Source organism: Carcharhinus amblyrhynchos, chromosome 18 (genome assembly GCF_965287045.1).
Source record: "Carcharhinus amblyrhynchos chromosome 18, sCarAmb.v2.hapA, whole genome shotgun sequence".
Classification (NCBI taxonomy): domain Eukaryota; kingdom Metazoa; phylum Chordata; class Chondrichthyes; order Carcharhiniformes; family Carcharhinidae; genus Carcharhinus; species Carcharhinus amblyrhynchos.
The window spans coordinates 1596146-1621161 of record NC_137341.1 but is presented as its reverse complement, the minus strand read 5'-3'; the positions used below and the strand labels follow the sequence as shown (position 1 = coordinate 1621161).

Below are 25016 nucleotides of genomic sequence, written 5' to 3'. Positions count from 1 at the left end.
TGTGGGAGGAAACCGGAGCACCCGGAGAAAACCCACGCAAGCACAGGGAGAATGCGCAAACTCCCACAGACACCGGCCCAAATCCATGTTGTCTGCACAGCAATCAGCGATAGTCACTGAGCTGTCGTCTTGCCCAGTATCTGGTCCAGTTTAGGCACACACTAACGACATGAAGCACTAGGCCAATCTCGAACAACCAAGAGCAGCCCCAGTACGACCCATCGCGTGTATGCCCCTCGTTGGACACGAGGTGGACCAACTTAAAACCTGTGAATGAAAAGAGAAAAACAACTCTCCCAGATCTCTCTGTGTACCTACGTTCCTGATGGCTCTGCCATTTATTTTATAGTTTCCAGCTGAATTGGATCTACCAAAATGCATCACCTCACATTTGTCCAGATTAAATTCCATTTGCCATTTCTCCGACCAATTTTCCAGCGTATCTGAATATCCAGAATATCCTTCTGTATTCTCTGACAATCTTCATCACTATATGCAACTCTGCCAATCTTAGTATCCTCTGCAAACTTGCTAATCAGACCAGCTATGTTTTTGTCCAAGTCATTTATATATATTACAAACAGCAGAGGTTCCAGCACTGATCCCTGCGGAACACCACTAGTTACAAACCCCCAATTAGAAAAACACCATTCCACTGCTATCCTCTGTCTTCTATGGCCAAGTCAGTTCTGAATCCATCCAGCAGATCACCCTTGATCTGGTGTGATTTAATCTTCTGCACCAGCCTGTCATGAGGGACTTTGTCAAATGCCTTATTAAATCCATGTAGACAACATCCGTGGCCCTTCCCTCATCAATCATTTATGTCACCTCCTCAAAAAACTCAAATAAATTAGTGAGATGACCTCCTTCATACAAAACCATGCTGTCTGTTGCTAACAAGACCATTCAGTTTCAGTGTGCATCAATCCTATCTCTAAGAATCTTCTCCAACAATTTCACTATCACTGACGTCATGCTCACTGGCCAATAATTACCCAGGTTATCCTTGCTACCCTTCTTAAATAATGGCACAACATTGGCTCTTGTCCTCTGGGACCTCACCAGCGGCCAAAGAAGAAACAAAGATTTCGATTAGAGGCCCAGCAATGTCATCTCTTGTCTTCCTCAGTAATCTGGGACAGATGCCATCTGGTCCTGGGGATTTGTCTACCTTAATCATTTTTAATTCACCTCCTCCCTCGTAATCTTGACTTGTCCTGAAGGGGTTTTTACATCTCTTCAAGACACCATCAATCGATGTGTCCCTCTCCTTTGTGAATACCGATGTAAAGTTCTCCATTAAGGATCTCACCCACTTCCTTTGGTTCTGCACATAATTTCTCTCCTTTGTCCTTGAGTGGATCAGCTCTTACGCTAGCCACTCTCTTGTTCCGAATAAATGCATAAAATGCTATGGGATTCTCCTTAATCCTGTCTGCCAAGGACATATCATGACCCCCTTTTGCCCCTCCTAACTCGCTGTCCAAGTTCTTTTCTTTCCATGTATTGTGCAAATGCTCCTTCAGTTTTTAGTTGCTGAGACCTCATGTATGCATTTTTTTTTTGGGCCGGTGTCTGCGGGAATTTGCGCATTCTCCCCGTGCTTGCGTGGGTTTTCTCCGGGTGCTCCGGTTTCCTCCCACACCCCAAAGATGTGCTCTTAGACTGACTGACAGGAATAAATTGTCCCTAAATTAGTTTCCCTCAATCTGGATGGCCATAAAACAATAGATAAGGGTCATGGGTGGAGAGGGGGACTGGTAGTGTTAAAATGGCGGCACGGGCTCGTTGGGCCGAAGGGCCTGTTTCCCAGGCTGTTTTTGTTCTTTGTTCTTTCAGTGGCTGGTGTACAAGGACACCGAGATCACTTTGTACATTTCCCAAATGACTGACACTACCAAGATAATAATGACTCAAAGCTCAAAATAAAATTCAAGTTTACCTTTCCCGCTGTGGGCAAGTCCACTCTGACCTCTCTACCTCCTGTGGGTTCTTCAAATCTCTGGGCCGCTAACCCAGCCTCGGCTTCATAGTTTCCATTGGGTTGGAGTGTTTCTGTGCCGATCCATCAATGTGATAATGCTGGCTGAGCCCCTAATTCCTCGGAACACACGCCAAACTCTCTCCAACTGCCTCACTTTCTCTGTTTAGCCTCCCGTGGGCTTTATCCTTCTCAATTATCAGCAGTTACAAAACCCTCTGGGGATTCAGATCTCACCCAGACACATCCTCAGTGTAAAACCCACAATTCCGTGTCTGAAATGTCCCAGTGATTGAGATGACAGCGAATGGACATCAAAGAAACAGACCAGAAACAGATCCCTGAGGTTCTGAGGCTCATTCAGATCCAACTAAACCTTAGAAAACAAACAGTACTCACCCCGGTGTCTGCTGTTCACAGAGACTTCCCTTTAATCAGAACTGTCAGTGGATCCTGTTCCTGATCCTGTTGCCATGGGGCAAATGTCATTCAGAGTCCAGAGTTGGTGAAAGTTTGGGAATCTTTATTACAAACATGCTGTGTAATGATTCAGTGAACTGAAAGAGCAGTTACAATGATACGTTTATACGCAGCACAGTTACAGCTGACCAGGCTGTATTGTCTGCGAGTTAGTGTTAAAATACAGAATGGACAGAAAATTAAAACACGTCAAAAACAGCTTGCACCCATTACATTGAACATAGAACATTACAGCGCAGTACAGGCCCTTCGGCCCTCGATGTTGTGCTGACCAGTGAAACCAATCTAATGACCCTCTAACCTAAACTATTCCAATGTTATCCATATGCCTATCCACTGACCATTTGAACGCCCTTAAAGTTGGCGAGTCCACAACTGCCGCAGGCAGGGCATTCCACGCCCTTACTACCCTCTGAGTAAAGAACCTACCTCTGACATCCGTCCTATAATTACCACCCCTTAATTTAAAGCTATGTCCCCTCATGTTAGCCATCACCATCCGAGGAAAAAGGCTCTCACTGTCCACCCTATCTAACCCTCTGATCATCTTGTATGCCTCAATCAGGTCACCTCGTAACCTTCTTCTCTCCAATGAAAATAACCTCAAGTCCCTCAGCCTTTCCTCATAAGGCCTTCCCACCATACCAGGCAACATCCTGGTAAACCTCCTCTGCACCCTTGACTACAGTAGAGTATTGGCTACAGTAACTTCATCTCTAGCTAAGCACATCTAAGAAAACAATGTAGGCTCGGGGTTGTCATGGAATGTACAACAAGGGATATTTTACGAATATAACTCAGGTTATAGCTCACATTAAACTTACTGACCCTTTATTCCACACTGAAGAACAGATGGGCTGAATGGTCTCCTTCTCTGCTCAAATGATGCACGATGAGGAGAAACACTATTTACTCTCCAGGATCAAATAAATATCCTTCATCAGCTTTTGTGGATCATTTCAGAGGAAATGTGCTCTCCCAGGCTCAGCCCACTGGAAGCTAAGTTGTGAGAGGGGCCAGTCCAGCAGAAAGAAACCCTCCCACTTCACCCACTGTCAGAATGAACACCGTTCAGTCCTGGATGTGATTAAACAGCAGCAATAACAGCAGAATCCAACCCCTGTCATCACTTGTGAACTCGCTGGTGTCTCTGCAGGTTGCACAACAGAGTGAATCCCTTCCCGCACTGAGAGCAGATGAATGGTCTCTCCCCAGTGTGAACTCGCTGGTGCATGCGCAAGTTGAACGATCTTTGAAATCTCTTAGCGCAGTGAGAGCAGCTGAACGGTCGCTCCTCAGTGTGAATGCGCTGGTGGGACATCAGTACCTGAGAGCTTTTGAAAGCAATCCCACAGTCAGAGCATTTAAAGGGTCTCCCATTCTTGTGAGTGACGTGGTGCTGCAGCAGGTTGGACAACTGAGTGAACCCCTTCCCACACACAGAGCAAGTGAACGGTCGCTCCCCAGTGTGAACACGCTGGTGCCTCCGCAGGTGGGATGAATGAATGAATCCCTTTCCACAATCAGAGCAGGTGAATGGTCTCTCCCCGGTGTGAACTCGCTGGTGGATCTGCAGGTTGGATGACTGAGTGAATCCCTTCCCACATTCGGAGCAAGTGAACGGTCTCTCTCCCGAGTGAAACCACTGGTGTGACTGCAGACTGGATGAGTCACTGAATCCCTTCCCACACTGAGAGCAGGTGAATGGCCTCTCCCCAGAGTGAACTCGCCGATGCCTCCGCAGGGCAGATGCATCACTGAATGCCCTCCCACAGTCAGAGCAAGTGAACGGCCTCTCTCCAGTGTGAACTCGCTGGTGTGTCATCAGGTGTGATAGCTGAGTGAATCCTCTCCCACAGGTGGAGCAGGTGAATGGTCTCTTCCCGGTGTGAACAAGTTGATGTCTTTCCAGCTCAGATGGGGATGGATACTCCTTCCCACAATCCCTGCATTTCCATGGCTTCCCCATAATTCAGATGTTATTGTGTCTCCACAGGTTTGAACAGCTGAAGCCTTGAACACATGAACAACAGGCGTACACTCTCTCCTCGCTAAGAATGGTGTGATGATTTTATTCAGACTGTATAACTGGCTCTTTCCACAGTCAGTGAACTGAAACACACTCATTCAGGTGTGTGTGTGTGTCTCAGTGTTTTGCCAGTCAAATTGATAAATGTTAAAGCACTTCAATCCATTCTAAGACAAAGCCAATGAATAATTTCCTTGTAGATTTCAAAGCCGATGATACTCAGATCCTGATGAGTGGAGACGCTCTCAAATCTTGACTTAACATCACATTCTATATCCTGTAAAAGGAGTTTACAAAAACCATCACAGAAAGTACAGGGTAGAAATTATAAACAGACAATTATAGTATGAAAAATTCCCTGCAGTGCAGAAGGAGGGCATTCAGCTCATCGAGCTTGCATCAATTCTTTGACAGAGTATCTTACCCAGGTCTTCACTGGAACATCATGTCCCCTCTCATTTCCCCCAAAGCTGTAAATCTCCATCCCACACACTCTCCCTCCATTCTCACCCTGCTGGATCTAATATTCACCCTCCCAATTCTCCTGAAGGTGCTGATTGAGGCTGATTGACAGATCCATGCTCACTGCTTCCTATCCTGGACACAGAGAGCTGAGAATCTCCATGCAGGCTGCCAGACAGATCTCTGTCTCTATGACTGGATTAACAATGTGTGGGACATACCGACAGGATTCACTTCCTTTCCCTTCAGTTGCTGCAAGTCCCCAGTTTCCCCCCAGAATGAGAATAGAAATGGAAAGGGGGAGACACTGATTCCCTCCCAGATGTTGCTCAGAGGAGGAAGGTTTAACCTGAAGCTCAAGGACCAACTTCCGCGTTGTGACCTCACAAGCCTGAATCAGCCAATCGGAATCGCTCCGCTCCGCGGTGACGTCTCCGGGTTCCAGTGCGCAGGCCCGGCGCGCGGACCCGGGAGCCCCGCCCCCCCGCTCGCTCCTCCCCCCTCCTGGAGCCGAGGTTTCCAGGGCAACCGGCTGGCGGCTCCGGCCCAGAGCGAGAAGCCGCTCGGTGGCGGCTGAAGTGAATCCAGGGAGGGAGCAGACTCTGGAAAGATTGGCCCAGGTCTCTCTCTCTCTCTTAAAGACATTGACATCCTTTACTCCCTCAGCCTGACACATTTATCTGTCTGGATAAAAGGATCTTTCCTCATGGTCACAGTTCAGGGGCAGGCTGGAAGGGGCTCGATGGCCTACTGATGTCCCTAAGGACTGGTTTCTCCAGGAGATGCTGACATTTAAAAGAGGACAGCAAATTAATACAGGACAGAGATATGTCTAGTGTTACACCAGAAATAGGAGCAGGAGGAGGCCATCTAGCCCTTCGAGCCTGCCCCGCCGTTCAATAAGATCATGGCTGATCTGAAGTGGCTCAGTTCCACTTTCCCGCTTTCTCCCCTTAATTCCCCTGTCTATCAGAAACCTGTCTACCCGTGAATTAAATATATTCAGCGAGGCAGCCTTCACCGCTTCAACGGGCAGAGAATTCCAGAGATTCACCACCCTTTGAGTTGCAAATTCAAAATGTTATTTATGATTCAGGAATAAAGTATATCTATTATTATTGCTAGTGTTGTAATACAATACTGTCACTAAATTATATATTTCTAATCATATGGAGAATTGGAAGGGTGAATATTCAAAACAGCAGAATAAGAGGGTGTGTGAGATGGAGATTGACAGTTTTTGGGGAATGAGAAATTGTCTGTTCTGACTTTTTATCCTGTCCTGACAGTGAACTTTGTAAACTCCTTTTATAGGATATCAAAAGGTGGAGGATTTACAGACAGAAATCTCTCAACAAAATCTGGCAGTCATTCAATTTATCGGGATCTGACTATCGGAGTCATTCAGTTCATCAAAATTGGAATATCATCAGCCTTCAATTCTCAAAGGAAAAATGTTTCTCTGTTCTGAAGACTTTAAACAGCAGTGTGACTAGAAAGGCCTGACACACACACGAGTGAGTGTTTTGGTGCACTGAGTGTGGAAAGAGCTTTAACCAGTTACACAGCCTGAAAATATATCACAGCATTCACAGCGGGGAGAGACTGTACATGTTCTGTTTGTGGACGAGGTTCTGTTTGTCAACTGATCTTCAAACCAAGTGAGTCACAAGGAGAGCTGTACCATGGAGGAACCAAGGGAATGTGGGGACTGTGGGAACGGATTTAGGCACTCAGCTTGGCTGGAAATTCCATCTCACTGGAGAGAGGGCATTCACTTGCTCTGTGTATGGCGAGGGATTCACTCAGCGTGTTTGCAGACACACCAGCGATTACACACTAGAGAGAGGCCATTTGCCTGTCCAGTGTTTGGGAAGAGAGTCACTCAGTTACCCCACCTGCAGAGACACCAGTAAGTTCATACCAGAGAGAGACTGTTCAGCTGCTCCATGTGTGGGAATGGATTCATTCAGTTACCCAGCTTGCTCAGACACAACCTCTGTCACATCAATGAGAAACCCTTCAAATGTTCTGACTGTGGGAGGGATTTGAAAAGGATCTGATGTCCCACCAGTGTATTCACACTGAGGACAGATCGTTTAACTGCTCTCACTGCACAGAGTTCAGAAGGTTCATTGCGAGAGGTTTTGAGTACAGGAGCAGGCATCTATTGTTGCAACTATTCAGGGCCTTGGTGAGGCCACATCTAGAGTATTGTGTGCAGTTTTGGTCTCCTTTTCTGAGGAAGGATGTTTTGAGGGAGAGCAGCGAAGGTTTACCAGGCTGATTTTGGGGATGGCGGGACTGATGTGTGAGGAAAGGTTGACTACATTCGGATTGTTTTCGCTGGAGTTCAGACAAATGAGGGGGGAATCTCACAGAGACTTATAAAATTCAAACAAGTCTACACAGGATAGATGCAGGGAGGATATTCCTGATGGTGGGGGTGTCCAGAACCAGGGGTCACAGTTTGAGGATTCAGGACAGACCATTTAGGATGGAGGTGAGGAGATATTTCTTCACCCAAAGAGTGGCCAGCCTGTGGATTTCATTACCACAGGAAGTAGTTGATGCCAAAATGTTGAATGCATTCAAGAGGCAGCTGGATATAGCACTTGGGGTGAATGGGATCAAAGATTACGGGGAAAAAGCAGGATTAGGCTATTGAGTTGAATGATCTGCCATGATCTCAACAAATGGTAGAGCATGCCCAAATGGGTTCCTCCTGCTCCTATAGAACATAGAACATTACAGCGCAGAACAGGCCCTTCGGCCCACGATGTTGCGCCGACCAGTTAAAAAACAATGACCCTCTAACCTAAACCAAACCCTTTCCATCCATAAACCTATCCACGGATCTCTTAAACGCCCCCAAACTAGACGCATTTACAACTGCAGCAGGCAGGGCATTCCAATCCCTCACCACCCTCTGGGTAAAGAACCTACCCTTCTACATTCTACCCTATCTTCTACATTTCTATGTCTTTCACATTGCAGGAACACCAGTCAGTCAGAAGTACTGTTGCTATAGTGTCCTTAGACTATGACACTAAATAATCTAGGTTCACACATAAAGAAAAGCCCTTAGGTGGGAAAGATTAGTGGGAAACTAGAGGATTGGGAAATCTTTAAAGGTCAACAGAAAGCCATGGAAAAAGCTATAAAGAAAAGTAAGATGGATTGTGAGAGTAAACTAGCTCAGAATAGAAAAACAGATCGCAAAAGTTTTCACAAGTATGTAAAATGAAAGAGTGGCTGAAGTAAACATTGGTCTTTTAGAGGATGAGAAGGGGGATGTAATAACTGGAAATGAGGAAATGGCTGAGGCATTGAACAGATATTTTGTGTCAGTCTTCACAGTGGAAGACACAAGTAACAAGCCAAAAATTGATGACAGGAAGGTCTATGGCAGGTGAGGACCTAGAATCTATCATTATCATGAAAGAGGCAGTGTTGGGCAAGTTAATGGGGCTAAAGATAGACAAGTCTCCTGGTCCTGATGGAATGTATCCCAGGGTACTAAAAGAAATGGCGCTGGAAATAGCAAATGCACTAATGGTAATTTACCAAAATTCGCTGGACTCTGGGGTGGTTCCGGCAGATTGGAAAACAGCAAATGTGATGCCAGTGTTTAAAAAAGGTAGAAAAAGGTGGGTAACTATAGGCCGGTTAGCTTAACTTCTATAGTCGGGAAAGTGCTTGAATCTATCATCAAGGAAGAAATTGCGAGACATCTGGATATAAATTGTCCCGTTGGTGAGATGCAGCATGGGTTCATGAAGGGAAGGTCATGTTTGACTAATTTGGTGAATTCTTTAAGAACATTAAGAGGACATGAGAAGAATTTGGCTGATAGGATTAAGGAGAATCCTAAGGCGTTCTATAGGTATGTCAAGAACAGAAGGTTGGTCAGGGCAAGATTAGGGCCAGCTACAGACAGCAGGGGGAAGTTGTGTGTGGAACCGGAGGAGATTGGAGAAGTATTGAACCAATATTTCTCTTCGGTGTTCACGCAGGGGGACATGAATATAGCTGAGGAGGACATTGGGTTGCAGGGGTGTAAAATAGACAGTATTACGGTTGATAAAGGGGATGTGCTGGAAATTCTTGAGGGGCTGAAAATAGATAAGTCCCCTGGTCCGGATGGGATCTACCCTAGGATTCTCTGGGAGGCTAGAGAGGTGATTGCAGAGCCTCTGGCTCAGATCTTCAGGTCGTCATTGGTCTCTGGTGTAGTCCCGGAGGATTGGAGGATAGCGAATGTTGTCCCATTGTTTAAGAAGGGGAACAGAGACTTTGCCGGGAATTATAGACCGGTGAGTCTTACTTCTGTTGTGGGCAAGGTTTTAGAAAAAATTATTAGGGATAGGATTTATAGTTATTTGGAGTGTAATGAATTGATTAGAAATAGTCAGCATGGTTTTGTAGCGGGTAGGTCGTGCCTTACTAACCTTATTGAGTTTTTTGAGAAGGTGACCAAAGAGGTGGATGGGGGCAAGGCAGTTGACGTGGTATACATGGATTTTAGTAAGGCGTTCGATAAGGTTCACCATGGTAGGCTTCTGCAGAAAATGCAGATGTATGGGATTGTGGGTAATCTAGGAAGTTGGATCAGGAATTGGCTATCAGATAGGAGACAGAGGGTGGTGGTGGATGGTAAATATTCATCATGGAGTACAGTTACGAGTGGTGTGCCTCAGGGATCTGTTTTGGGGCCACTGTTGTTTGTAATTTTTATTAATGATCTGGATGAGGGTATAGTTGGGTGGATTAGTAAATTTGCTGATGACACCAAAGTTGGAGGTGTGGTAGATTGTGAGGAAGGGTGTCATAGTCTGCAGGGAGACTTAGATAGGTTGCAGAGCTGGGCCGAGAGGTGGCGGATGGAATTTAATGCGGAGAAGTGTGAGGTAATTCACTTTGGTAGGAACAACAGATGTGTCGAGTATAGGGCTAACGGGAGGACTTTGAATAGTGTGGATGAACAGAGGGATCTAGGTGTGTGTGTACATAGATCCCTGAAAGTTGGGAATCAAGTAGATAAGGTTGTTAAGAAGGCGTACGGTGTCTTGGCGTTTATTGGTAGGGGGATTGAATTTAGGAGTCGCAGTGTAATGTTGCAACTGTACACTACTCTAGTGCGGCCGCACTTGGAGTACTGTGTGCAGTTCTGGTCCCCGCATTACAAGAAGGATGTGGAGGCGTTGGAGAGGGTGCAGAGGAGGTTTACTAGGATGTTGCCTGGTATGGTGGGGAGGTCCTATGAGGAGAGACTGAGGGATTTAGGGTTGTTTTCGTTGGAAAGAAGGCGGCTAAGAGGGGATCTTATTGAAACATATAAGATGATTAGAGGTTTAGATAGGGTGGATAGTGATAGCCTTTTTCCTCGGATGGAGAAAGCTAGCACGAGGGGGCATGGCTTTAAATTAAGGGGGGGTAGCTACAGGACGGATGTCAGGGGTAGGTTCTTTACCCAGCGGGTGGTGAGGGATTGGAATGCCCTGCCTGCTGCGGTTGTAAATGCGTCTAGTTTGGGGGCGTTTAAGAGATCTCTGGATAGGTTTATGGACGAAAAGGGATTGGTATAGGCTAGTGGGTCATTGTTTTTGTAACTGGTCGGCGCAACATCGTGGGCCGAAGGGCCTGTTCTGCGCTGTAATGTTCCATGTTCTATGTTCTATGTTCTATTATGTGTGCTGTGGATGTGGCGTATCTGGATTTCCAGAAGGCATTTGACAATATGCTGCACCAAAGGCTGCTGCATAAGATAAAGGTGCACGGTATTATATGTAATGTAGTTAGCATGAATGGAGGATTGGTTGACTAACAGAAAGCAAAGAGTGGGGGTAAATGGGTATATATCTGGTTGGCGATCAGTGACTAGTGGTGTGCCTTAGGGATCAGTGTTGGCACCGCAATTGTTTATGATTTACATAGTTTATTTGGAGTTGGGGACTAAGTGTAGTGTGTCAAAACTGGCAGATGACACTAAGATGGGTGGCAGAGCAAAGTGTGCAGAGGACGCTGAAAGTCTGCAGAGCGATATAGATAGTCTAAGTGAGTGGGTGAGGGTCTGGCAAATGGAGTACAATGTTGGTAAATGTGAGATCATCCATTTTGGTCGGAATAACAGCAAAATGGACTATTATTTAAATGATAAAAAATTGCAGCATGCTGCTGTGCAGAGGGACCTGGGTGTCCTTGTGCAGGAATCTCAAGGAGTTGGTTTGCAGGTGCAGCAGGTAATTAAGAAGACAAATGGAATTTTGTCCTTCATCAGAACAGAAATACAATAAAAGTAATGTCTTTAACGATACGGAAGTCTATCAGGAGTTTTGGGTTACATTGTGACCTGTACAATATCACTGGTAAATCTGGTGGATCTGGAATGGTGGGTGAAGGGGTAGTTTGAGAATCTGTACATGAACATTCCTCTTCCAGTCCCACAGCAGAGTCAACTGGCAAAGCTGGAAACACAGGAACCACTTCCTGGTGAACGTCCACAGCAGCACTGACCCTCTGCCATGTTCTCAGTAACGGTTGCTGACTCTGAAACTTCTCCTGACTCGGGGTCACACTGCAAGTGAATATGGTCTTGGTGTCTGCGAACAATTCTTCCATTTTACAATCTCATGACCCCAGATACTGGACCACTTTGGTTTAAAATTATTCCCGGGAACCACCTTTGGTTACTCCCAAAGTTTCTGATGTGAACCTGATCATCCGGTTTGAACGGCCTCTCTTTGTAGCGGTAATCGTGTCCCTCCTTCTGCTTCTCTTGTCTCCTGCTCACTTTTGCTCTGAGATCTGGATGAAGCCGATCCGGATGAGACTTCAGCCTTCTACCTAAAAATTCCACAGGAGAGAGTCCGGTTGTGGATTGTGGTGTGATGCGACACTGGAACAAAAATCTTGAGAGCTTTGTTCTTAAAGTATCACCTGCCATTCTCCTCAATCCCTCCTTCAGAGTTTGAACAGCTCTTTCTGCTAGACCATTTGTAACCAGATGATACGGCGCAGTACGCACACGGTGTATCCCATTCTTTTACATGAATTCCTGAAACACTTCACTTGTAAACAGAGTGTCGTTATCTGAGCAGCAGTGTGGCACAGTGCTTAACACTGCTGCCTCACAGAGGCAGGGACCCGGGTTCAATTCTGGCCTTTGGTCACTGTGTGGAGTTTGCATTTTCTCCCCATGTCTGCGTGGGTTTCCTCCGGGTACTCTGGTTTCCTCCCACACTCCAAAGATATGTGGGTTAGGTTGACTGGCCATGCTAAATTGACCCTCATGTCAGAGGGTCTAGCAGCGTAAATGTAACAGGACAAGAACCTGGGTAGGATTGTCAATAGGGCGAATGGCAGCCTCCTGTATTGTATAGACTCTATGATGGGAAACAAGTGATTCTAATAACCCAGGCCTTGTGAAAATTGGACAGAGTTTCTCTGTTGTCACAGGAGCTGGAATATTACTCATGATCTGGGCTTCCAACCATTTTGAATGAGCATCTACAACAACCAAACACACGATTCATGAAAAGTCCCCCAAAGTCCACATGTGGTCTGGACCATAGTCTATCAGGCCACTCCCAAGGATGAAGTGATAATGTCCCCAGTGTGGTGGGGGGGGGAAATGAACTCAGAAGAATCGTTCAACACTCAAGCCTGATTCAATCGACAGTTTATTGAGTTACACCAGCGGGGAGAAGCTACAGGGACTGACCATGTGTAACTCCACCCAATAAAGAAAATCATCAATTCATATACTCAGCCCATCCCGGCTGGACACATCCAATCAGAATGGTTACAGATTACATACATTATATATCGGTCCAATGAAATGAGTATCTGGGCATCCTGGGGCTTTGTGATTATCTCATGAACAGATAGGTGCTCCCATCATGATGTTTTCCAGACCCCGATATCTACCATCCTTGGGCTTTCTTTATACACAGACTCCCTTCGTTTGAAAAGGGGGGGATTAAAAGTTCTCAGATGGATGTCAGCACCCTTCCTTTGTTTTAATCTAATGACCACACAGTCTGGGAATCATTTCTATTTCATAATCTCTCCTTTTAAACTCTTCAGTATCCAGTTCCAGAATTCTCCTTTTCATTGTGTTAATTGTGTCAGGAATAAATCTTTGGAGCTCACAGGAAGTTTAACCCAAGATTAGTCCATTGGTCAGAATCATCTCACATCTCCCAAATTTTAAATAACCATTACAAATTAAACCTCTCATTCTTACCTGTGTGAATTGTATCTGGATTAAAATTCCCACATGTTAAGTAAAATATCCTGGAATCATGTCTCTGACCATGGCTCCAGGTTCATAACTTTAAAGAAAAAGGTTTATTAATTACACTTCCTTTTTAAAAGTCTGTTGATTTAAATCACAGACAGGAAACCTCAAAACTTGAAGCATTCAACCCACAAATATCATCCATACACAAGCAGAGAAACTTAACATGTGCTTTACAACAACAATAACTGAATTGAATCCGTTAAGTGTTCCTGTGGTTCTGTTTTTAAATTCCCAGAAATGCCTTTAATTAAAGACTCAAGATAAGGTTAATTCCCCAGAAAGATAAACCTTAATAAATGTAACCGACCACAATGATAAAACACGTCTACAAACATCCACACAAAACACACAGATTCTCACAGCTCTTAAATTTCACACAATGAATCCTCAGCGTTCTCTCTCACAGCCACAGCTTCTTAAAGTGACAAAGCACTACAAGCTCACAACTCCCTGATTAAAATAAGATTCAAGATCCTTCATTATAACTTAACTTTTTATAGCCAACTTCCAAGGCCTGATTTTATAAGCAACATTGAGTTCTTTTTATTATATTCCTTAATCTATTTACTTTAATTTGATCAGTGTTTGTTGGGGATGGGTAACTTCTGTTCTTTATAAACTCGTTCACTTGTTAATTCTACACGGGCTCAGAGAGTCAGAACCCAGATTTTATCATCCTTTTCCTTTTTCTCCTTTTGCCACTACTCCCTCTGTTTTGCAGGAGGGTTGTGGGGATTCCAATCAGATCTCATCATTTTATCATAAAAGTGAAAAATGTCAGATGCTGGAATCTGAAACAGAAAATGCTGGAAAATCTCAGCAGGTCTGACAGCATCTGTGGAGAGAGAATAGAGCCAACGTTTTGAGTCTGGATGACCTTTCGCAAGAGTTCTTATGAATTGTCACCCAGACTCGAAACTATTTTCTAATCATTTTATCAATAGGTTTCTTGTTCTTAGTTTCCAAATGATCAGCAAGAGACCTGTCTGTCCCCACTTGAGCTCTGATTTTTCACTGGCCGTGCTTGGGTAGGATTATAACCATTAGAATCTACTCTCAGAGATCCGCTTTTCAGTCCAGTGCTACTTGGAGAATATCGTCACTTCACCGACCATCAGGTCACAAATCCCTCATTCTTCTTATCACAAAATTATGATAAAATAATTTAAACAATGCCCGAGAAGCTTCTTAACTTCACCAACTACCTAGCACCGTTTGTTTATTGGTCAGATCCCCCTTTTTACAGATTCCCAGCCACTGAACATCAGCCGGTCCTGGAATGAGTTTAATTCTAACTCATTCTGAGTAAATATTCTCACCGGGTCCTCTGTCAGTTCCCTGCTAAGCAGCTTTAATGGTCCCTGATTGCAGAAACTGAGCAGTCACAGGAATGTGGTCAAGATCGTCCAGTCCCATAATGCCTCACATTCAATCGACACTCCTTCAATTATAACAGAATATGTGGCTGTGTGTAGCTGCCTCAGCCACGGTCAACCCCAACACTGCCTTCCTGAACTGCTACAGTGCCTGAGGTGTAGGTACACCCACAGTGCCGTCAGGGAGGGATTTCCAGTTACACATTCCAGACTTTCACCAGACTGTAGGTGGATTCCAGATTGATATATTCCATTCACACCCAAGGTGAGTTATTCCAATTCCTTTATTGTCCAGGACAATATATTCACAATATCTTTAAAACAGAAATTAAACATTCCCATTTGATTTCAGGAATTAACATATTCTGTTAGTTTGTTCTTTATTGTCGGTGTCAGGCTGGGGTTGGAACAAAGGAGGTTGAGGGGAGATTTGATTGAGGTGGACAAGATTCTGACAGGTTTAGATAAGGTGGACAAAGAAAAGCTGTTCCCATTAGCTGATGGGACAAGGACGAGGGAGACACAGATTTAAGGTTTTGGGTCAGAGATGCAGGGGGGTGTGAGGAAGAATATTTTGATGCAGCAAATGGTAATGAGCTGGAACTCGCTGCCTATGAGGGGGGAGGAAGTGGAGACAATAAACAATTACAAAGGAAATTGGATGGGCATTTGGGGGGTTTCAAACAGAAATACTGACTAAATATCTCTGACCTTCCTCACACCCTGTCACTCTGTGATCCTTGTGAAATTTGAAACCAGGTATTCGCAACAAGACTCAAAGAGCATCAGCCCACTGGAGACAAAGTCATGAGACTGTCCAGTCCAGCAGAAAGAAACCCTCTGACCCTCCCCATTGACCAACTGTGAGAATGAACAAAATGCAGTCCTGGATGTAACTGAGAGCAGAAACAATACCAGCAGAATCCAACCCCTGGAATCACTCGTGAACTTGTTGGTGTCTCAGCAGCTGGGATGAAAGACTGAATCCTTTCCCACACTGAGAGCAGATGAAGGGTCTCTCCCCAGTGTGAACTTGCTGGTGTTTCCGCAGGTTGGATAAGTCAGTGAATCCCTTCCCACACTGAGAGCAGGCGAACGGTTTCTCTCCAGTGTGAACTCGCTGATGTGTCTGCAAATTGGATAACTGAGTGAATCCCTTCCCACACTGAGGACAAGTGAACGGCCTCTCCCCAGTGTGAACTCGCTGGTGTTTCCGCAGGTTGGATAACTGAGTGAATCCCTCCCCACACTGAGGGCAGGTGAATGGCCTCTCCCCAGTGTGAACTCGCTGGTGTGTCAGCAGGCTGGATGAATGACTGAATCCCTTCCCACACTGAGAACAAGTGAATGGCCTCTCCCCAGTGTGAACTCGTTGGTGTGTCTGTAGGCTGGATAAGTGTGTGAATCCCTTCCTACACTGAGAGCAGGTGAAAGGTCTCTCCCCAGTGTGAACCCGCTGGTGTGTCCGCAAGTGGGATAACTGAGTGAATCCCTTCTCACACTGAGAGCAGGTGAATGGTTTCTCTCCAGTGTGAACTCGCTGATGTGTGCGCAGGCTGGATAAGTGAGTGAATCCCTTCCCACACTGAGAGCAGGTGAATGGCCAATCCCCAGTATGAACTCGCTGGTGTGTCTGCAAGTGGGATAACTGCGTGAATCCCTTTCCACACTGAGAGCAGATGAATGGTTTCTCCCCAGTGTGAATTCGCTGGTGTATCCGCAGACTGGATAAGTGAGTGAATCCCTTCCCACATTGAGAGCAGGTGAACGGTTTCTCCCCAGTGTGAACTTGTTGGTGTGTCCGCAGATGGGATAACTGACTGAATCCCTTTCCACACTGAGAGCAGGTGAACGGCCTCTCCCCAGTGTGGCTGCGCCGATGAGCTTCCAATTCTGATGGGGATCTGTACCTCTTCCCACAGTCCGCACATGTCCACGGTTTCTCCATGGTGTAGGTGTCTTTGCCTCTCTCTTGGGTGGACAATCAGTGGAAGCCTCGTCCACACACAGAACACAAACACAGTCCCTCCCCGCTGTGAATGGGGTGATATTTATTCAGGCTGTGGAACTGGTTAAAGCTCTTCAGTCAGTGCACTGGAACACTCTCACTCGAGTGTAGCCGTTTGTTACAGGAAAAGCATCAACACTGATATTCGAAATCTTTTCAATTCGACGGATTGTTCCTCCTTCTAGATTGAAAGGCCGATGAGATTCAGATCCCAAGGGCTCTGCCAGATCCAGACGTGGCGTTTGAGATTTCAGCCTGTGATTCCTCTTTCATCCTGTAAAATAAGTTTACAGAACTCATCACAGTCAGTACAAGATAGAAATTCAGAACAGACAATCCTCGTTTCTATGGAACCATTCTTTCCTCCCTCCAGATTCGAAATGTTGGCTCTATTCTCTCTCTATCTGGGGGATAGTGTGGGAAATGGTGCTGAGGTAAATCAGCCAATTCTTAATGAATGGTTGAGGCAGTTCGATGGGCTGAATGGCCACCTGCAGCTCCTATTTCTTATGATTTGTGTGTCCAGGACAGGAAGCAGTGAGCATGGATCTGTTAATCAGCACCTTCAGGAGAATTGGGAGGGTGAATATTAGATACAGCAGAGTGAGAATGGAGGGAGAGTGTGTGGGATGGAGATTTACAGCTTTTGGGGAATGAGAGAGGAAAGAACGTTCATCAAAATCATCGAATTCCTACATCTTATCAACCGTCCCTGAGCCTTCACGATGAATCTCTCTTCTCAGGACATTCTTATCTCTGATTTGTCTGTACTGCTGGCAGTCTCACAAAGCAGCTGCCTGTGTGCTGAAATGAGAGACCCTGCTCAACAAGTTTAAAGCTCCATGACTGAGTCTATAATGACTGAATAGCTATAGGAATGTGGTGACATCAGCTAAATCCCATGATGCTTTACATAATGATTAGTCACACTCCATTTTGTTAACCTCATACGTACAGATATAAAAATATATTTGAAGGCAAAATACTGCGGGCGCTGGAATAGAACATAAAAACCCTACAGTGCAGAAAGAGGACCTTCAGCCCATCGAGTCTGCACTGAACACAATCCCATCCAGAGCCTACCCCCATATCCCTACATATTTTACCCGCTAATCTACACATCCCTGGACACTAAGGGGCAATTTCTTAGCATGGCCAATCAACCTAACCCACACATCTTTGGATTGTGGGAGGAAACCGGAGTACCCGGAGGAAACCCACGCAGACACGAGGAGAATGTGCAAACTCCACACAGACAGTGACCCGAGCCGGGAATCGAACCCAGGACCCTGGAGCAGTGAAGCAGCAATGCTGCTGTGTTGCCCGGAATCTGAAACAAAAACAGAAAATGCTGGAAAATCTCAGCAGCTCTGACTGCGTCTGTGGAGAGAGAATAGAGCCCATATCGAGTCTGGATGACCCTTTGTCACAGCTCATCCAGTCTGTTCTCTTTCTAGAAATATATATAACATAGCTGCCTCAACCTTGGCTCAATCTAACCTGATTGATTCTTTATAAAACAGGTGATCCCTATACTTAACCTGTTCATTCACAGGAGTAGAATCTGAGATACAGTTTGAAAGGCAAGCTTTTTTTTTCCCCCACTTCCTAAAGAATGGCAAGCTACACTTAATATTTAAACCAGCCTGTACTAATCAGGAGAGACACTAATTTTAGGGGGCTATTCATGAGAGCAGCAACTAATATTTAGTTTTTAATCTAACAACCAATAGAGTGAGGGAGATGTAAAATTAGCGGGGTTCTGTGCTACCCCTGCGTGGTGTGGGGTATCACAGACACTTCAAGTATCCCTGAGGACTACATCTGTGGGAAATTTGACAAGGTTCCGCATGGTAGGTTGTTGCATAAAGTTAAATCTCACATGATCCAGGGTGAGGTATCTAAATGGATACAAAATTGGCTTCTTGACAGAAGCCAGGAGTGGTTGTAGAGGGTTGTTTTTCAAACTGGAGGCCTGTGACCAGCGGTGTGCCTCAGGGATCAGTGCTGGGCCCACTGTTATTTGTCATTTATATTAATGATTTGGATGAGAATATAGGGGGCATGGTAATGGGATCTTGATCAATTGGGCCAGTGGGCTGATGAATAGCAGGTGGAGTTTAATTTAGACAAATATGAGGTAATGCATTTTGGTCGATTGAACCAGGGCAGGACTTACTCAGTTAATGGTAGGGCGTTGGGGAGAGTTACAGAACGAAGAGATCTAGGGGCACAGATTCATAGCTCCTTGAAAATGGAGTCACAGGTGGGCAGAGTGGTGAAGAAGGCATTGGGTGTGCTTGGTTTCATCGGTCAGAACATTAAATACAGGAGTTGGGATGTCTTGTTGAACTTGTACAAGTCATTGGTAAGGCCACACTTGGAATACTGTGTGCAGTTCTGGTCACCCTATTATAGAAAGGATATTATTAAATTAGATTAAAGATTTACTAGGATGCTACCGGACTTGATGGACTGAATTATAAGGTGAGGCTGAATAGAGTGGAACTTTTTTCTCTGGAGTATAGGGGGCTGAGGGGTGACCTTACAGAGGTCTATAAAATAATGAGGGGCATAGACAAGGTAGATAGTCAATATCTTTTCCCAAAAATAGAGGAGTTTAAGGTGAGAGGGGAGAGATACAAAAGGGTCCAGAGGGTGGTGAGTGTCTGGAACAAGCTGCCAGAGGCGGGTACAATTTTATCTTTTAAAAAGCATTTAGATAGTTACATGGATAAGATGGGTATAGAGGGATATGGGCCAAATGCAGGCAATTGGGATTAGCTTAGTGGCTTTAAAAAAAAAGGGCGGCATGAACAAGTTGGGCCAAAGGGCCTGTTTCCATGCTGTAAACCTCTATGACTCCAAATGCATTCAATTGCAAATGCTCCCAAACACATGGATTGGTTACAGCAGCAGCTGGAGGCACTGAGGACCACACAATTCGCTGGAATTGTTATAGACAATAGCTACAGAGATTTGGCAACAAGGTGCAGGAAAATAGATGGGTGACCAGCAGATGGGGTAGGAAGTCAGTGCAGGGCTCCCCTATGGCTGTCCCCCTATCTAACAAGTATGCCGTTTTGGATACTAATGAGGGGAAAGGTCCATCAGGACACAGCAACAGCAGTGGCCAGCGTGAAGGCACCATGGTTCGCCCTGCTGCACAGACAGCAGGTACAGCAAAGCGATAGTGGTAGGGGATTCAATAGGGGCGCAGATATGGCTGTGAAAAAGACTCCAGGGTGGTAGTTTGCCTGCCTGGTGCCAGGGTCCTGGATGTCTCACTGGTACAAAGCATCCTGAAACAGGAGGGAAATCAGACAGATGTTATTGTCCACATTGCATGAATGACATAGGTAGAAAAAATAATGAGATCCTGCAACCGCAATTTAGGGAATTAGGTAGAAGATTAAAAAACATGACCTCAAGGGTGGTAATCTCAGGATTACTCCCCATGCCACCTGTTAGTGAGGCTAGGAACAGGGAGATAGTGCAGCTGAACATGTGGCTAAAGGTGCAGGAGGGAGGGTTTCGTTTTTTTTGGATCATTGGGATGTCTTCCAGGGAAGGTGGAGCCTGTACAAGAAGGATGGGTTACACCTGAACTGGAGGGGCACAAATATCCATCTACTATGGTTGGGGTGGGTTTAAACTGATGTGGCGGTGGAGTGGAAATCGAACAGTAGGTCAGCAAGTGTAGAGACTGGGGACGAGCGTGGGACCAAGGCCTGGCTAGCTAAGAGGAGCAGACTGGGCAAGGTCGAACTCAGTGAGCCTGGAGATCTTGAGTGCTTTAATGAAAGGAGTATAACAGGTAAGGCAGATGAACTTAGAGCCTTGATTCATGCGCGGAACTTGGATGTGGTTGCGATAACGGAGACTTGGTTAAAAGAGAGACAGGACTGACAGCTAAATATTCCGGGATATAAGTGTTTTAGGCAAGAGAGAGGGGAAGGTAAAAGAGGTGGGTGAGTTGGAATACTGATTTCATTTTCATTTGTTTTATTATTGTCACATGTATGAACATACAGTGAAAATAATACAGACAAAGCATACCGTTCATAGAGATGGAAAGGAGAGAGTGCAGAATGTAGTGTTATACTCACAGCTAGGGCGCAGAAAAATATCAACTTAGAACGAGGTAAGTCCATTCAAAAGCAGCAGGGAAGAAACTGTTTTTGTGTCGGTTGGTACGTGACCTCAGACTTTTGTATGTTTTCCCGATGGAAGAGAGAATGTCCGGGGTGTGTGGGGTCCTTAGTTATGCTGGCTGCTTTGCCGAGGCAGCGGGAAGTGTAAACTGGTTAGGGAACATATTACAGTTGTACAGAGGGAGGATACCTTGGAAGAATCATGTAGCAAGACTCTGTGGGTAGAGCTCCGAAACAGGAAGGGGACAATCTCCATGATGGGGGAGTACTACAGGCCTCCCAACAGCCCATGGAAAGTTGAAGAATGGATATATAAGCAGATTCTGGAGAGATAAATTCAACGCAGATAAATGTGTAGTCGTCCATTTTGGCAGAACCAACGGGATGAACGAGTACACTATCAAGGGCAGAAGTCTGAGTAGTGTTGAAGAGCAGAAGGATCTAGGGGTCCGGGTCCACAGGACTCTTAAATCGGCCTCGCAGGTGGAGGAGGTGGTCAAGAAGGCGTATGGTGTACTGGCCTTCATTAATCGAGGGATTGAGTTTAGGAGTCGGGAGGTAATGCTGCAACTTTATAAGACCCTTGTCAGGCCTCATTTAGAGTATTGTGCGCAGTTCTGGTCGCCTCACTATAGGAAAGATGTAGAAGCTATTGAGAGGGTACAGAGGAGATTTACAAGGATGTTGCCTGGACTGGGAGGCATGCCTTATGAAGTTAGGTTGAGGGAGCTGGGACTCTTTTCCCTGGAGAGACGAAGGTTGAGAGGCGACCTGATAGAAGTTTACAAAATGTTGAGAGGAATAGATAGGGTGGATTCTCAGAGGCTATTTCCCCAGGTTGAAATGGTTGCTACGAGAGGACACAGATTTAAGGTGCGGGGAGGGAGGTTCAGAAGTGATGTTAGGGGTAAGTTTTTCACTCAGAGGGTGGTGAGTGAATGGAATCGGCTGCCGTCAGTGGTGGTGGAGGCGAACTCGCTGGGGTCTTTTAAAAGACTTCTGGATGAGTATATGGGGTTTAATGAGATTGAGGGTTATAGATAGGTCTGTAGGTTGGTAGGTGTTGATGTGATCGGCACAACTCGTGGGCCGAAGGGCCTGTTTGTGCTGTAGTGTTCTATGTTCTATGTTCTATATGATACTATACATAATGAAATAATAGGGTTGTTGCAGTGGGAAACTTTAATTTTTAATTTTCCTCATATTAACTGGAAATCAATATTGACTGGGGTAAGGGTGAGAATGGTGAGAATTTGTATATCCAGGAAGGTTTCTTGGAACAATATGTGGATAGACAGGGGGCTATACTGGACCTAGTACTAGGGAATGGGTCCGATCAGGTCATAGTTAGGCTGATGCCGGAGTTGAGGGGGTTGAGCTATGATAGGCTGATGCCGGAGTTGAGGGGGTTGAGCTATGAGGAGAGGCTGAATAAACTAGGCTTGTACTCGTTAGAGTTTAGAAGAATGAGGGGAGATCTCATTGAGACATATAAGATGATGAATGGGATGGATAGGATAGAGGTGGAGAGACTCTTCCCACTCAGAAAGGACAGTAGGACTAGGGGGCACAGCCTCAAGATAAAGGGGGGGCGGTTTAGAACGGAGTTGAGGAGGAACTTCTTCACTCAAAGGGTGGTGAATCTCTGGAATTCTCTGCCCGTTGAAGTGGTGGAGGCTGCCTCGCTAAATATTTTTAAGATTCGGGTTGGGTTTTTGATAAGCGAGGGGATTAAGGGTTATGGGGAGAGGGCGGGAATGTGGAACTGAGCCATGACAGATCAGCCATGATCTTATTGAATGGCGGGGCAGGCTCGAAGGACTAGATGGCCTACTCCTGCTCCTATTTCTTATGTTCTTATAGTTGCAGTGGGGGAAACATGTGGCGGACAGAGACCACAATTCTGTAAGCTTTCGGATACCCAAGGAAAAGGACGAGTGTTGTGCTAGGGTTAAGGTGCTAAACTGGGGGAAGGCTAACTACAACCAGATTAGGCAGGGTTTGGAGGCTATTGTTTGGGAGAGGCTGTTTGCAGGTAAATCCATATTTGGCATCTGGGAGTTTTTTTTTTAAAAGGAGCACCAGATTGGAATGCAGGACAGGCCTGTGCCGGTGAAAAGGAAGGACAGGAAAGGCAGGATTCAGGAACTGTGAATGACCAGGGAAATTGCAAGTCTTGTCAAAAAAAAGGATGCATACATGTAGTCTGGGCAACTAAAAACAGATGAAACATTTGCAGATTACATGGAAAGAAAAGAACTGAAACAGGGAGTTAGGATGGCAAAAAGGGGTCACAAAATGTCCTTGGCAGGCAGGATTAAAGAGAATCCCAAGGCCTTCTATATAAGGAACAAGATGATAGCTAGAGAAAGAGTTGGTCCACTCAAGGACAACAGAAGGAAATTATGCATTGAACCAAAGGAAGTGAAATTCTTAATGAATACTTTGCATTGATATTCACAAAGGAGAGGGACACATTGATTAGTGGTGTTGCAGAGGGATATGCAAACCCTTCAGAACAAGTCTTCGTTACGAGGGAGGAAGTGTTAGATGCATTAAAAAAAGCATTAAGGTTGACAAATCCTCAGGGCCAGATGGCATCTATCCCAGATTTCTGAGGGAGACATGAAGTTGATGGGCCTCAAATAGAAATCTTTGGTTTCCTCAGTGGACACAGGTGAGGTCTCAGAGGGCTGGAGGATAGCCAGTTTAAGAAGGTTAGCAAGGATAACCTGGGTAATTATTGGCCAGTGAGCTTGACGTCAGTGATAGTGAAACTGTTGGAGAATAGTCTTAGAGATAGGATTTATATATATTTGGAACTGAATTGTCTTAGTGTTTTGTATGAGGAAGGCTCACTAATTTAATTGAGGTTTTTGAGGAGGTGACAAAAATGATTGACGAAGGAAGGACCATGGATGTCGCCTACATGGACTTTAGTAAAGCATTTGACAAGGTTCCTCATGACAGGGTGGTGCAAAAGATTAAATCATTCGGGATCGGGGTGAACCAGATGGAACCAGAACTGGCTTGGCCATAGAGGGTAGTGGTGAACGGAGGTCTGTAACTAATGGTGTACTAATACTAATGTAACTAAAGCCAAGTTCTGCACACGAGGACGGCCTCAACAGGGATCTTAGGTTCATATCACGCTATCTGTAACCCTCCATGACTTGCCTGGGCTTACAAAATCTCACTAACTGTCCTGTCTGGAGACAATACACATCTCTTTAACCTGTGCTTAACCCTCTCTCCACTCACATTGTCTGTACCTTTAAGACTTGATTTCCTGTAAAGACTCGCATTCCAACCATTATTTTCTAAATTGAGGGTGTGTCTTTATATGCCCTGTTTGTGAACAGAACTCCCACTCACCTGATGAAGGAGCAGTGCTTTGAAAGCTTGTGGCTTTTGCTACAAATAAACCTGTTGGACTTCAACCTGGTGTTGAGATTTCTTACTAATGGTGTTCCACAGGGACCTCTGCTGTTTATAATATATATAAATGACTTGGAAGAAAACACAGCTGGTTTGATTAGCAAGTTTGCAGAGGGAGACTAAGATTGCTGGAGTTGCGGATAGTGATGAAGATTGTCAGAGAATACAGAAGGATAGAGATATGCTGGAAAATTGGGCCGCACGGACAACATATTGGCATGGATGGAAGATTGGCTGGCTAACAGGAAACAGTGGCTTAATTCACTCACTTTCCAGCGTAAGAGACCTGGGCCAATCTTTCCAGAGTCTGCTCCCTCCCTGGATTCACTTCCTTTCCCTTCAGTTGCTGCAAGTCCCCAGTTTCCCCCCAGAATGAGGAAAGAAATGGAAAGGGGGAGTAAAGAAAGTGTTTTACTCACAGATGTGGGAGACAGGAGGAAGTTTCAGTCTGTCTGAAGCTCAATCTTCATTCACACAAAGCCCGCCCTCTGATTGGCTGGAGGACCAGAGTCCTTCCGGTCCTTCAGTTCCTCCCATTGGGCACAGCCGATGAGGCGGAAGTGCACGTGTAGGTTTGAGAGAATGCGCATGTGAGCGTTTTGGAGGGAATGCGCATGTGCGGATTTTGGGGCGAATGCGCATGTGCGGATTTTTGGGGCGAAAACGTGCGCGTTTTTGGGGATAATGCGCATGTGCAGGTTTTGGGGCGATTGCGCATGTGCGAATTTCGGGGCGAGTGCGGGTGTGGGCGGGGCTGGGGGCGGGGCCAACGCCCTGACC

General features: G+C 45.5%; 1 protein-coding gene across 2 annotated transcripts; it reads right to left on the bottom strand.

The window, feature by feature from the left end:
• Positions 1-2949: 2949 nt before the first annotated feature.
• Positions 2950-24712, bottom strand: LOC145354758 (uncharacterized). 2 transcript variants are annotated; one of them, XM_080206228.1, is made up of 4 exons: positions 24656-24712; positions 15578-16918; positions 14849-14858; positions 2950-4424 (listed from the first exon to the last, which is right to left on the bottom strand). In XM_080206228.1, the coding sequence occupies exons 2-4, from the start codon at positions 16582-16584 to the stop codon at positions 3591-3593; spliced, it is 1851 nt and encodes a 616-aa protein (XP_080062354.1). In that variant the 5' UTR covers positions 16585-16918; positions 24656-24712; the 3' UTR covers positions 2950-3590. The 2 variants fall into 2 exon arrangements, with proteins under 2 accessions (XP_080062354.1, XP_080062353.1); XM_080206227.1 differs by lacking the exons at positions 2950-4424; positions 24656-24712 and adding an exon at positions 17341-17422 and having other exon boundaries at positions 14850-16918.
• Between the last annotated feature and the right edge of the window lie 304 nt (positions 24713-25016).

Excerpts from the sequence above, each read along its gene's own strand:
- LOC145354758 (XM_080206228.1), bottom strand. The coding sequence starts at position 16,584 with ATGGAGAAACCGTGGACATGTGCGGACTGTGGGAAGAGGTACAGATCC.